This window comes from Sarcophilus harrisii, chromosome 2, assembly GCF_902635505.1.
Source record: "Sarcophilus harrisii chromosome 2, mSarHar1.11, whole genome shotgun sequence".
Lineage (NCBI taxonomy): Eukaryota > Metazoa > Chordata > Mammalia > Dasyuromorphia > Dasyuridae > Sarcophilus > Sarcophilus harrisii.
Genome location: NC_045427.1, coordinates 384,583,425 through 384,598,282, shown reverse-complemented (window position 1 = coordinate 384,598,282; position 14,858 = coordinate 384,583,425). Strand labels below are relative to the sequence as shown.

The following is a 14,858-nucleotide window of genomic DNA, read 5'->3' as shown; positions in this document are numbered from 1 at the left end:
CATCTCATTTTGTCAGGCAAACCTACGTCTGGAGACGCAGATTTATTTCCAGGAGGAATGGGAATGGGCCTTGGAGCTTCTCTCCTTTTCCCCCACATTTTGAGATTTCATTGCTCTGAAAAATTTCCATCAGAACACTGGGTCGAGAAGTCAGAGCAGAAGAATGGAAAGCCAAAAATATACCCTTCAGAAAACCCTCTGATGAAAATTATATTCTCCAGAAGGCCATTAGCCAGCAACAGAATAGCACTAGCTAACTAATCTGGAGATGAAAGACATTTGCAAGCTGCATACAGATTCTAAGCTTAATGGCTTTTCCCTGTCCTGCTCTCTGAATCACTACGCCATCTTCTTGCCCTAGCTTTCTTTGGTTTCAACTATCTCATAACACAAACTTGGGGTTTATGAGAAACTATTAAACTTCCCATTTCCTGTCTTATGGTCTTTTTCAGCCGGAATTCTTTCTGTTCTATACTCTAAGAACCCTTCCAGTTCTAACATTAAGTCTTATTATAAGATAAATGTAGTAAGTATGAGACTACTGATATCTGGTTATTAATTGATACTTTTTTAAAGGATGCTATATTTTAATAGACTTTAAGATATGAAGTCTAGAAAGGGAAAATAGCACATTTTGGACAATAAGGGAATGGTTTAAAATGATTGTCAATCATTAAAACATACATACACACAGCTAATTAAATTAAGGTAGAGGAAGCCTAGATTTTTTCAAAAGTCAAAACTTTCATCATTCTTTCTCCCTTAATTAGCAAGAAGTCTTGGTTCCTTTGGCATTCTGAATTACAGTTCTGTCAACAGCTCTTGACTAAGGACAAGAAATATCAGACCTATAAAATCTGCCACTGGGGTTCCATATCCTATTCATGAAGCAAAAATGTAAATCAAGAAACTATTCTGCTCAGGTGTTAGGGCTTATACCTGTGAAAGAGCTATAAGTAGTTCCTTCTGAAAATTGTGGAAACTCTTCTTAAGAGTTCTTTACTAGTGAAATATTGATCTTAATATTCTTACTTAAGAGTCCTGAATAACTACAGGAGTATGGATAGAATAACCTTTTCTGTAAGCCAATGGTTCTTCAGTATAATGACCATATGGAAAGTCTAGGGAGATATTTTTATTTACTTTAAATCTTTTTATTCCTAAGTATTTCCCCAATTAAGAGCAGGAAGTCAGTACAGAGTCATTTAGAAACTCATATACACACAAGTGCACACACAATCATAAGGACTGAATCTGTAATGTAAATGATACAGGTAACTCCTGAATTAATTCCCTCTATTATGCAGGTTAGCATCTTCTCTTCAACTTATATTTTTAATAAAGCACTAAGCTGCTAACAGATTTGACCAGGGTCAAATACAGAACATGGTTTTTTGTTTTGTTTTGTTTTGTTTTTTGTATTGTATTGTATATACAGGAGTCCTTTCAATTACTGGCATACATTATTTAATTAGTTACTATATCTGATAACTACTGTATGGGCTAGTTTCCATTAAGTCTTGCCTAAATGTCCTCAACCCAGAATCACTTCAAATGCTAGCCATGAATAGCGACTACCTTAGTTTAGAAGGGACATATCCTTTGCAAGTGTTCTAGGCAATTCATATAGACTTAAACTTAAGTTTAAAAATACAGTGAATATTCACTGATTCTTCTCCATAAGGGAATATTTTCTTCTAGTGAAGTTTTTATCTTCTTCCTAACCATTGCAAGAAGGAAAAAAAAAATCATCATGATTTGCCCAAAGGTTAACAGTGACAGTGCCATATACCAGAGGTTCTTTTTTTGTCAGAGATCCATTTGGCAATCTAGAAGTCTCAAACATCTCAAAATGTTTAAACGGAAATCAATGTTTAAAGTTATAAAAAGCAACAACAAATACAAGTTCATGGATCTTCACTCCTACAGAAGAAAATTATCAGCAGCCCCCTGTGCAAACTAACCCAGATGCATGTTTGATTCCCAGCTCAAAAATCAAAAAGGCACTAATGCACAGGGAAGGATGAGGCCACAACTTCTATTTCACCCCAACAGATCCTCTGGGGAATCCAAGCAGTGGTTTACACTTATAATCAGGACATATCACAACCCACCTATACCATCATATTGTATGAAACTTATCTATATGCTTCTAAAAATCCTCCATGAAAAATCTAGCCAACATAAGGTTTCTTCTAAGTCTTTTAATCTTTCAGATGGAAGTATGATTCTAGAACTGTCCTATTCTTATTCTTGACACCTGATCAACCTAATTTCTTCCCAATATTACATGCTTGGCATTCTTCATTACTTCTTGCATAAAAATTTTTGTACTCTACTGTAACACAATTTTCTTTCTATTTTGACATCATCTGAAATTCCAGTACCTCACTATGGCCTAAAGGCTCCCGAAGGCTCTAGCTGTCTGAGCAATAGTCTGCAACCCAGAGAACAATGTAAATAAGTACATAAGTACATAGGAAGGTTCCATATATATAACAGATTAGATACTTTTTAAAATTCTTTGACCTTAGCCAAACAAAAGCCACAAAATTCACCTACCACCTCCTCTTAGAAATTGTTAACTTCTAATTTGAATTTATAAATTTGATGCTTAGTTTAAAAGGAAAAGAAAAAAATCAAAATTGTCATCAAAGAAGTCTTTATATTTTTACATTAAAAAGGCTATTTTAATACTTAAAATGGCTACAAACTTGCATTGGACGAAAATGCTTAATTTGCTCCAATTAGGATTGGAACAGGATTCATTGGCTAGTTCAGAGACCAAAACTCAACCATGACAAACTGAAAGAGACAATAGTAGCTTAAAGGATTTGCTCTTTTTATGTACTTGCTATAAAGCCTTGACCTTTACTGGAAAAATTACTATTTTGTAAGTAGGGAATGGTTGGCACAGGGGATGATCAAATCTAAAATTCAGCCTTAGATATTTAGTCGATCTGACAACCTGTCTGCCTCGTTTCTTTAGTTATAAAATGGAGACAATATTAGCACCTATCTCCCCCCAGGTTTGTCATAAGGATGAAATCATATATTGGTACTTGGCATAGTGCCTGGAACATAGTAGGTGCTTAATAAATAGTTGTTTCCAAGACTAAGAAGGACCCAAGGCCATTGTCTAGCCCTTGAAGTTGAAATTTTAGGAAAAAAAAAATTTAGAAGGTAACTATCATACTAATATAACATATTCCTCCTCTAAAATTAGTGTTAATTTCCTATACATATATGAACTTTTTCAAAAAAATTTCCTCAGATACATTTTTCACATCTTTTTAAGAAAACCACTCTAAACTTAGGAGGTATTTTATCTTTAAAGTTACAGTATTATCACCAGTTCAGATCATCATTAGGCAGAGGTTTGGGAAGGGAGAGGTAAATTCACCAAAACTTGTAGAAAATAGAAGGAAAAATTTTGCAGGGTTCATTTATCCAGAGCATTACACTTCCAAGGGCAGAAAGACCAAAAACAAGTAACCAACACAAAGGAAGCCTCAAAGAAAGTTAACAGAAAAACCTGTGCAGAATACCTTTAAGCTCCCCTTCTACCTTCTATCCCTGATGAAAATGTGATATCCCTATCTTTTATATGGGAATTTATTTGTACATAATGTATAAAATTGGTACGGCCTTAATACCACAGTTAAGGACCTGTCTGGCAGCACATCAAGCAACTACTTCCTTAATGCAACATTTTTACTTCCAACTAAATTCTTAACTTGTATGATTCCAACCCGGTTTTTGTTTTTGTTTCTTGCATGAACTAACAAAAGTAATGGTAGATATTTTTTTGGCTTGGAAAAAAAAAAATCTATTTCTGCAGTTTTAAAATGGAATGTAAGATTTCTGTGGAACATGTATATAAAAATATATTTATTGAACCAGCTGCAAACCCATCAATGCTGACTCCCAAACAAAAAAAAAAATTGAAAAAAATAAAAGTTTTCTGAAATTTTCTGAGTGGATTGGTTGAACTTATAACTGTTTACTAATCTTTGATGTCTGGGAGCCACAAAGATTTCATTCAGAACTAGGTAAATTAATAGCAAGAACCTGAAACATATAAAATGGGGGGATGAGGGAGTTTACTACAATAGTAAAGAAATACATGGTCCAAGATCCTATCCCATTCTCAGGTTCTATGACTCATAAGTAGGAAAGAGAACTCCAGATAAACTAAATGTCTAGGGAAGGTAGCTACCCTTTAGTAGTCAAGTGAGATTACAATTCTTGGCTCCAAATAACACATTTAAAAAAATGCAAGTTAGAAAATTTTCTAAGAATTAGGCTTCATTTTATATTCTCACTTTTAAGTGCTAAGAGCCCTCTTGCCCCTTGCCCTCCCCACATCTTTTAGTCTAGAAATTCTCATTTTTTTTTTACATTCCTTACAGAGCACCACAAATTCAGATTTTAATTTCCTCATCTTTTTCACCCAATTATTTTGACTTCCTCTTTTCCCATGAAGAAAAACAATCCAGGAGGATATGAAAGAAAAGGCTTATTTAGGCCTCTAAAATTCATTTAATCAACATTGAGGATGGTAGGTAATTAATGCTTATTAATTCCATTTAAAAAGCTGTCCAAAAGGTCATTTCTTCAAGTTTCAATGTTCTCAAAGTTTAACAGTTGTTATGGCCAAGAACTTTAGACTCAAACTCAAGCCTTGATGCTAGTTCCAATATTAGTCACTAAAATTTCCTCTAAATTACATTCAACTTCCACTCTAGGGCCAGAATTCCTCCATGGATTTAAAAAAAAAAATGTTGATCTAAATGGCTTTTAAAGTTCTTTTTAACTGACATTTTTTCCAAGATCCCCATTAGCTTTGCTGAGATTTTTGCCATACTTTTTACATTTTTTCATTCCCTATTCATACTCCTGCTGCTTAAACACCACCAGTTTTATTTTGGCTTCGTTAACCTCTAATGCCACAAATTAAACTGAAACTTATAGCTAAAATGTGAAGTATTCAACATGACATGTCACAAAAATATCCCTATCAAAAGGGAATGCCAATTATTGGTTTCTCAATTATTTCCTATAATAATTTTATATTAAAATGTTAATGTCAACTTATATTTTATTTTGTGGAATTTGTTTTGGAGGATCTACTAATCTAACAGAAAACAAATCCCTTGTATCCCATAATCTTCTACATTCTTATTTTTCATTTAAAGATTCATTCATACATCTCTGCATTGTTTTATGTACTGAAGCCACAAATTCAAACCCCCAACTCACTTATTTTTACATAAAAATATCACCTCCCCATATTGTTCATTTCACTATTTCACAGGGTTTTACAAAGGATCGTGAGCAAATGCAACAGAAATTAAGTTTCACAGTGATTATATTGCCTAAGCCCTGAGAGCACAATCATGCCTATCTGACAAAAATGGATTTGAGGGACAATTTTTTCCATCCCTGAATGTTACATTTTAACCTATTCTGATTAGTGTGTGTGTGTGTGTATGAGAGAGAGAGAGAGAGAGAGAGAGAGAGAGAGAGAGAGAGAGAAAGAGAAATTGTTATTGGATCATTTCAGTTGCCCATTTGGGGTTTTTTGGCAAAAATACTAGAATATCCTGGATACTGGCATGCTATTTCCTTCTCCAGATCATTTTACAGATAGGGAATTGAGGCAGTTAAATGACTTGTCCAAAGTCATTCAGTTAAGTATCAAAAGCCAGACTGGAAGTCAGAAAGACTTCCAGTCCAAGCCCAGTACTCTATTTGCTATGCCACCTAGATAATAAATTAAAATGATATTTATTAATTACATTATTTATAACGTATTTTAAATTAATTTTTATTATCATTATAATTATTATATAATTATCACATATGATAATTATTATAATTGGTATATTACTATTAATTTAATTACATTGTATAATTAATTTGATTGATTTTAAAATTTCACAATGTAATTAAATACACAAAGCCATTAAATACAGCTTCAAATGTTTTATGTACGTGTAAGATCATAAAATGGCATTATAAAGGATGTTAAAACCCCACATCTTACAAATTAAAGCTCAAGTCCAAAGAAGTGATCTGCCCAATGTCAGTTAACTAGCATAAAGAAGTAAGATCTTAGATTCAGATGGAATATTGAGCTATTAAAAATGGTCACTGATAAAGTAATTTTTAAAAAAAGCTTCTAACATTCAAAAAAAAAACACATAAAAAATTAGAAATAGTGGTTATGATGTACAAAAAGAAACAAACACATTAGGTAACTATTGTTGCCCGTATATTTAAAATGCTATGCAACAAAATAATATTTCCTATTTAACAAGAATACTAGATGTTTGTGATTCAAGCTTCAAATTTAACCATTGTGGCAAATATTTATGTAAGCCTTTCTTCAACCCATCCAATAATCCATGGGGCCTAAGAAAATAAACAATTTCATCTGGAACATGCTGACAGGCAACTTTAGAATAAGTCACATTTCTCCAATCCTCAAATTCTTATTTTAAAACAATTAAGTTGACCAAAAAAAGAAAATCCTTTATTAAAAATTCACCATCACTTATTTATCTCCCACGCTATGAATCTTCTACTTGCAACAAAGAGCTGTTAAATCAGAATCTTTCATTAACTTCATCACGTATAAGACTATAAGATTCAGTTAGAAATGATATGTACGATGTAGCAATGAACAGGCAAAAAGTTGGGCTCGTTAATAGTTTTTTCAGTTTCAGATCTTTACTATGTGACTTCATTATCTTACTTACAAGTATACTCTAAACAAAATGTCCTTTAACTAGAATTTTTAAAAAAAAATTGTCCTAAAATAGTTTAATTTCTCACACACCTGTTCCTCTTTACTCACCTAGAAAATTAAATTCAGGGAATACATAAACTCATCTTTAGATAGACTACGTGTCTTCACACATTACACAAAAGCTCCCAGTTTTGAGGATTTTTTAAAGCATACTTGCAAAATGGTAGAGTTCTTTAAATATAAACTATCAATGCTAACATTTACTTTACACCTAATAGTAACTATAAAAGGCAATTTAGTATATAAACAAATTAAATTATTGCTGAAAAATCAGTATCAGAACTAGAACATTAGAAACTTAATCACTACTATTTGCATTTTTGTTTTTCTTCTTAGGTTATTTTTACCTTCTGAATCCAATTCTTCCTGTGCAATAAGAGAACGGTTAAGTTCTACACACATATATCTAGGTGTATCTAGGTATCTAGGATATTTAATATCTATAAGACTGTCTGCCATCTAAGGGAGGGAGGGAAGGAAAACGTTGGAACAGAAGTGAGTGCAAGGGATAATGTAAAAAAAAATTACCCATGCATATATACTGTCAAAAAAAAAGTTATTAAAAATAAATAAATTCTTATTGAATTGAAAAAAAAATCACTTAGTTAAGATTCCCTCTTTTCTCTATACAGATAAGAAATTCAGTGCACATGAGTAAACAAGAGCAAAACAAAATTTCTAAAAACAATGTCATCTGAATTCTTGAGTTATATCCACTGATACCAATAACTCTTAATTTATGTTTAAATAGCAATTAAGTAAATGTAATTTTTTCTTTGCATTGTATATGGTATGAAATAATAAGCCTATTAGTCTGAGGGGGAAAAGTACAATGAAAACCCAAACCAGGTTTGAACATATTCAATGTACTTATCTGTCTATACCTAAAATATATTTTCAATTTTCAAGTACAAATACACAGAAATTAAGATTATCAATTCCTTAGAGTAGATTTCACCAATTCTTCCGAGAATTTTCATTCTCTAGTATCTTGAAATTATTTAGGTTCATAACCAAATCCTCCTTTTGCAACCCCCTCAATTTTTTTATGTCTTTCAGATAGCTCCCAGATGCTTTAACTTGATGATTTCTTTGGGCATATTTCAATTTGTTAAAATTCTTCTTTAACTGTTACACCCAGAATAGAAAAAGTTTCGGGAAAAAAAAAAAAAAAAAAAAACAGTAAAGAGAGTTAATTAACAGCTCCCTCATTCTAGAGGTTATATTAATGCAATTTTTTTTTCAGATAGAAGTACCTACAGCTCATTCATTTTGTATTTTTTTAAAATACAAGTGAGATTTTAAATTTATCTTTAAATTTTCACCTTAACAGATTCAATCCATCAGTCTACAAAGATCTTTCTCCTGTAAACTTATGTAATTTTGTCTTTCATCTAAGTTAAGGAATGCCAGATAACAGAACAAAGTCCTGAGATTGAAGACTTCCCCTTTGCCAAAAGGGTTCAATCCATTAACCACTACTCTTTATATTCATTTGTATGTGCAATCAATTTTCCAAATAAAATTGCATACAACCAACAATTTATAGCATGATCTTCTAAAAAATTTCAAAATAAAGTTTTACTTTCCCCAAACCCCTTTTCAAGGTAGGAGAATATGACCAGCAATATAGCCAAAAAGTAAATATTCCCTAAAAAGTATTTAGGGGATTGCAAATAACTTTGCTCTATGGTAAATTAGAGAAATCAAGGCTAGATTTCAAATACCTAAATAAAATTTTACATAAACCACCTCCCAACACCAATTACATCACAATACATACTAAATTATTTCTTTCTTTACATGAACCTTCCAACCTAAAACTTTTTAAAAACCTATCCATACTTACAAAATAAAACATTGGAAACGATTCATTTATAAGGCAGCTGATAGCTAGCCAGAATTCTACCACAAGCATTTCATCCTTCTAACACAGGCAGCTAAATGGCACCAGTGAATGAGAACCCAAGTTCAAATCTGGTCTCAAGACACTTGCTTTTTTTATTTTTAACTATCAGTTTGACTAGGCAAGTCACTTATCCCCAATTGTCTTGCCACTCCCTACCCCACCCCAAAAAATTTCCTTCTAACATGTTATGGAGCAGATATACATCATAATTACTTGATAAGATGATTAACTTTAGGTCCAAAGACTTATAAAAACAGTCTCTCTTTCGATCAAGAGAACCTCAAGCATTCCAATTTAGATTCATCTTCTGTATATCCTTAAGAACCAGGTAGCTAAATATGATGATCATGATAATGTAACGTAATAATGCTTAAGATGAACAAACATTTCAGGGAAAAATTCCCACATACTCTGAACCTGATAAAGCAAATCTAGATGTTTTTATTTTTTATTTATTTTAAAACAATTTGCCAAGACTGGAATGAGAGATAAATAGAAGGCACAACAATTTTGCTGTTTTTTTGTTTTGTTTTGTTTTTTTACAAATACAAACTAAAACATGAAAAAAAAAACTCCCTACTTCAATAAAAAATTTTTTCCACAAATTCAGGAAAAGCGTTTTGTTGAATAGTTGAATTCTACACATTTAAAACTTATCCCACAATCCAAAATTCCAAGTGGTAAAAACAGTAGTTTAGAATTCATTTTTGTGTGATCACGTATCAAAAGAAAAAAAAAAAAGTTCTATGAATACCCTTTATTCCGTTTTTTTAACCATGCCACAGAGAAATGTATGACTGTCAATTTTTCCAGTGGCAACAACTCCAAACCAGAGAGTAGTCATGGCCCTCCAATGAACAACTGGGGTTTTTTCCTGCCCTCAAAATGTTTGCCAAATCCTGGGTTTATGACAGATTCTTGGAACACGTGGAAAAGGAAAAAGAAAATTATTCCAATATCAGTTATAAGCAAAAGATATAGTCCTTTCGGATAAAACCACTGTTGGAAAAAGAAGAAAAAAATCTAGTCCGTATATCTGAGGTGAGCAAGGAATTTCAGTTTTTTTTTTCTTCTTTTAAAATTGACTTTTCCTAAAATATTGTTCCACAAAACTGGAATTGGGGACAAGGACTTAGAGGGGCACTGGGGAATGAAAACAGCGCACACAAACACACACACATACATACACACACACACACCAAAAAATGGAAAAAAAAAAAAAAAAAAAAAAAAAAAAAAAAACCATTAACAAACAAAAAAGGGCCTGAAATTGTATCAAACGTAGGCAGTCTATATAACAGGCTAGGGTCACATTCCAAGATACCCAAGGCTGAAATTCACAACGCTGCAGGAGCATAGGTTTGTGCCATCATGTGAAGATCTGTGCCAAATTCATTGACGTTGACCAATCCCCCTTCCAGCTCCAAATCCTGGTTTCTGGGACATTCCTCCACGAGGAGGCCCTCTTATTCCACCACCTAGCCCACTACGTGGGCCTCCTGGTCCACGTGGTCTGTTATCTCGACGATCACCTTCTCTGGCAGCTCGCGTCTTCTTTTCCTCCACATTTAAACGCACCTCACCTCTGAACATGATGGGCTGTAAAAGTTAAAGAGATTTCTAAAATTACAGTTCCTGATTGCCACCAAATTTTGAACATTTAAGTTAGATAGCTCACTTATAAGCTAGCTGTTTAGAATCAGAATTTCAGAATTCAGCAAAATAAAGTGTAGTTGATTTTTTACATTAATATTTTACATTTCTATAGCACTTTGACTTCAACTTTGGTTTCCATTCCTAAGCTAGCCCTAAGGAGTCTTTATTCCCTACAATAGCCAAAAATGAACTCAGGAGGCACATGTTCACCTCCTTCAGCTGCCCAACTATAAGAGGTCTGGAGGACAAACACTGAGCTATTTAAGGATGAAAAAAACTAAGCTTATGAAAGATCTAATTTGTTTTAACATACAAATAGGAAAAGAAAAATAGACTTGATTCATTCAGTCCTTTTTATAAATAAAACTGAGATACTGAGTATATAAAGAAATTTCTAATTAAAACTTATCCATAAATAAATGGGTTATCTTGAAGGGTACTATGCTTTGACACAATGTTTTCTTTTCAAATAGGACCTAGATGATCATTTGCCAAATATCTTTTTTTTTTAAATTATAGCTTTTTATTTACAAGTTATATACATGGATAATTTTATAGCATTGACAATTGCCAAACCTTTTGTTCCAATTTTTCCCCTCCTTCTCCCCATCCCTCCCCCAGATGGCAGGTTGACCAATATATGTTAAATATGTTAAAGTATAAATTAAATACAATATAGGTATACATGTCCAAAAAGTTATTTTGCTGTACAAAAAGAATTGGACTTTGAAACAGTGTATTACTATAGCCCAATTACTAATAGCCTGTGAAGGAAATCAAAAAAGCAGGCGGACAAAAATATAGGAATTGGGAATTCTATGTAATGGTTCATAGACATCTCCCAGAGTTCCTTCGCTGAGTGTAGCTGGTTCAGTTCATTACTGCCCTATTGGAACTGATTGGTTCATCTCATTGCTGGAGATAGCCACGTCCATCAGAATTGATCATCAAAGCATTGTATTGGGTACCAGATAAAGATAATGAAGACACTACTGCTGTATCGTCAAGGACTTGTAATCCAGAAGGTAATATGGGCAAAACACAATGATCAAAACCTTTTGCATTAAGAATGAATTAAAGTATTTTAAATACTGCTCTTACTATATACTGAGGGAATATTAAATAGAAAGAAAGGCAGTGAAGGGAGAAAAAGTTGTTTCTTAATTAATGGAATTCTATAAATGCGAGATTACCATATAATTTAGTTCAATTTCCTCCAGTGCTGAGAAACTGGGGTGATGCTTGTTCATGCCTAGCATTTTGCAGACTGAGCCAAGTCACTGTAATAGACATCACCATTTTGAAGTACTACCAATTTCCAAAACCTCCATTATTTACAATTGTGCTTCTTTTAATTAAAAAAGAACCAGAAATAAAATGTATAAGGACAAATACCAAATTTGCAGCAATTCGCTGTAACAAATTTGGCTTCATTTTTCTATTGGTTGCTGAAACTATGAAGAGAAACACACAATATAATCTCCTGCAAAAAACAATAGTTTTTCTAAGAAATTTTAATATGTATATAAACACAAAAGACAAAACAATATGCCAGCTCTGTGATATAAATATTCTCTCCTGAAACTAATTAATTTTCCTAATGAAAGTGTTGGATTATTGTATAGAAGAGTTTTCTTGTAGGGAACCATCTTTACACCCAAAGTAGGGGTGTTTCTCAGTTTCAAGTAACTTATTCAAATAATGAAATTATATTAGTCTTTCCTTCCTCTGACGTACCATAATAGCTAGTATCTTCTTTATTTCCACATTATATCTAACTTATTTGTACACAACTATGCTCTAAGCAAAAGGACAAGATTTTGGAATGAATATGGTAGTATTTCTTAATGTCTTGATTTTTAAATATACAAAAAAAATCATTCTTATATAGTCATCATTTGCAAAATACAAAAGAAGTACTTTTTAATATTATAATATCTTTTTCACTTGGAAAAAAGGTATTAAAGATATCAAAAATGGAATTCAACAGTCACATGGTCAAATGTAACAAGAAAAATGAATGTTCTCATGAGTCATGAATATATTTAAACAAAACATGCATTACCAATACGCCATGATTCCTTAGAAATACATTATATGTATGCATATATTGGATTTAACATATTTCTACTACGTTTAACATATATTGGGATGGGGAGGGCATGGGGGAAGAGGGAGAAAATTGGAACACAAGGTTTTGCAAGGGTTAATGTTGAAGAATTGTCCACACGTTTAGAAAAATAAAAAGCTTAAAAAAAAATACAACATTTTATGTATGAAATAGTCTTACTCTGCTGCCAAGGATCTTCTGAACTGGCTCTGGGTCATCAAACACCACAAAACCAAAATTGGGTAACTTTCCACCACTATTAATTCGAAGTTCCACAACATTCCCATAACCTTTGAACGAAACACAGAAACCTTCGGTCATTTGTTAGGCCTGTTGTTATGCCAAGAGAACTTACGCTTTCAACCCAACTTCACACAATTCAGTAACCTACTTTGGAAGAAATCTTTTAGTTCTGCTTTGTCCACATCATGTGGAAGATTTCCAACAAAAAGCTGGTGACTGTCTGGATATCTCACAATTCTCCTTGTATCCATATCACCCTGTTCACCACCTTCACGAACTTGAAAAGAAACAAAATACTTCAAGTTATATTAAAAAAAAAGAAATCAATAAAAGCATGTACTGATTTCAGTGGTCATTATATCATAATTAAAGGTTCTAACCAACAATTATTTTTAAAAAGGAAAACACTCACTTATCTATTCTGAAACACAAAAATAATAACCTTTAAGACAAACTATACTTCCTAAAGTCCTCTTACTTGGTCTGGGTCCCCTCTGAGGTGGGATATTAGTTCGTTGTTCTCTCACTCTCTGGTCTCTCTGGGGCCTCTGTGGTGGTGTCTGAGATTCCGGTTTTGATTCTGGACGAGCCTGAATTTAAAACAATTTAATTTGTATGTAAATAAATAAATGTCACTATATTAAAATTACTAATATAAGTTATCTGCTACAATCTTTGCACCATTTTCTACTCCTACCCTAGAAAGCCAACAAAAGAATGTTTGTAAAAGGCAAATCAAGAATAGAAGTATCCAAACTTTCATACTACAACTTCACCTGTGAAGCTGGTACTTTAACAACATGAGGTGGTATCCCAGACACAGGAACAGCTCCACTAGGTGGAAGGTTCTTACTGGTCACAGATGCCCAGGAAAATGTCTAAAGGAAATTATACAAACAAAGAAAGATCAGTCATAATATGCAACTTTACATAAATTGTCTTTGTTTTTCTTTAGAAACAGATATTTCCATGTAACAAGTTTATATGCCCCCCCATTTCAGCTTTCAATATTGTTTTTCAGCCTTAAGAATCCCAAACATAGATAAAACATAGCTAAACAATCTTAAAATGACAGTGGTCATGATGTTTTCTGCTTTGGGACAGAACTGTTTCATTAAAGGTAACAAACCAAAATGAGAAAAAAAGTTTCATTCTAGAATTCAGATATTCTTCCAATATTAAGCTAGTCAAAGGGAAAGATGGGGAGGAATAATAAGGAGGAAATAGGCCTCAGGGGGAAAATCAATACAAGACATTCAACCAAAACAAAACTGTAGATGAAATAAATGTGCCACATACATATTGAGGGAAATTGAAAAAGAGGGAGATGGGGAAGCAATAACTATGTTCCCCTATCAAAAGAGAGTCCAAGGGCTAAAATTTTAATAGGCTGATATGAAGTAGTAAAACAGCTATGGGTATTGAATACTGAAAACAGCCAAATGCAGCACAAGGACATGGACAATGTGGCAATTGTGAATATGATGACAATCCATCAAATGAAGTTAAAAGGAAGGGTTGTGAAGGACATGATTATAAGCTGTGGCAAACTTATAAAACCCTCATGAAGTAACCCGAGTTTCATATATCATATACCATCATGGCTTATTACCTCACATCTTAAAAAGTAACAAAGATGACAGACAATATGGGAGTAGTCAATATCAGGGGGCAGCATAGGGAAGATAGGCATTATCAGTGTATTGTTAGTGGAATTGTGAATCAGCACAACCATTTATGAAAACAATCTGGTATTATGCAAATAAAGCAATTAAAATGACCATACATAAAATATCCAGAGATTTCAATGCCAGCCTTATACTACAAGGAAGCAATTGATAAGTCAAATATAGATCAAAATAATTACAGCAGCATTTTTTGGTAATAGTAAAGAACTTTTTTTAAAAAAGTGCCCATCAATTGGGAAATGACTAAATAAACTATAGTACACCAATGTAATGGAATAGCACTGTACAGCTAAGAAATGACAAATATTATGAATACAGAAAAACATGGAAAGATTTACATGAAGTGATAGAACTAAGCAGAGTCAAATAGAACTAAGCAAAGCCTATACACACACACACACACACACACACACACACACAAAATGATTGAGTTTAAAA

General features: G+C 32.8%; 1 protein-coding gene across 3 annotated transcripts in view; it reads right to left on the bottom strand.

The window, feature by feature from the left end:
* Window positions 1-9,145: 9,145 nt before the first annotated feature.
* The window catches only part of G3BP1 (G3BP stress granule assembly factor 1), a 28,922-nt gene continuing 23,209 nt past the window's right edge, over window positions 9,146-14,858 (bottom strand). For 2 of the 3 annotated variants that reach the window (XM_031953561.1, XM_012551914.3), the window contains 5 exons: window positions 13,509-13,610; window positions 13,211-13,322; window positions 12,881-13,009; window positions 12,670-12,800; window positions 9,146-10,322 (listed from right to left, as the gene is read on the bottom strand). In XM_031953561.1, coding sequence (XP_031809421.1) covers window positions 10,116-10,322; window positions 12,670-12,800; window positions 12,881-13,009; window positions 13,211-13,322; window positions 13,509-13,610 — 681 coding nt within the window. In that variant the 3' untranslated portion in view covers window positions 9,146-10,115. The remainder of the gene's footprint in view (window positions 10,323-12,669; window positions 12,801-12,880; window positions 13,010-13,210; window positions 13,323-13,508; window positions 13,611-14,858) is intronic. The other variant, XM_003756744.3, reaches the window with a different exon arrangement.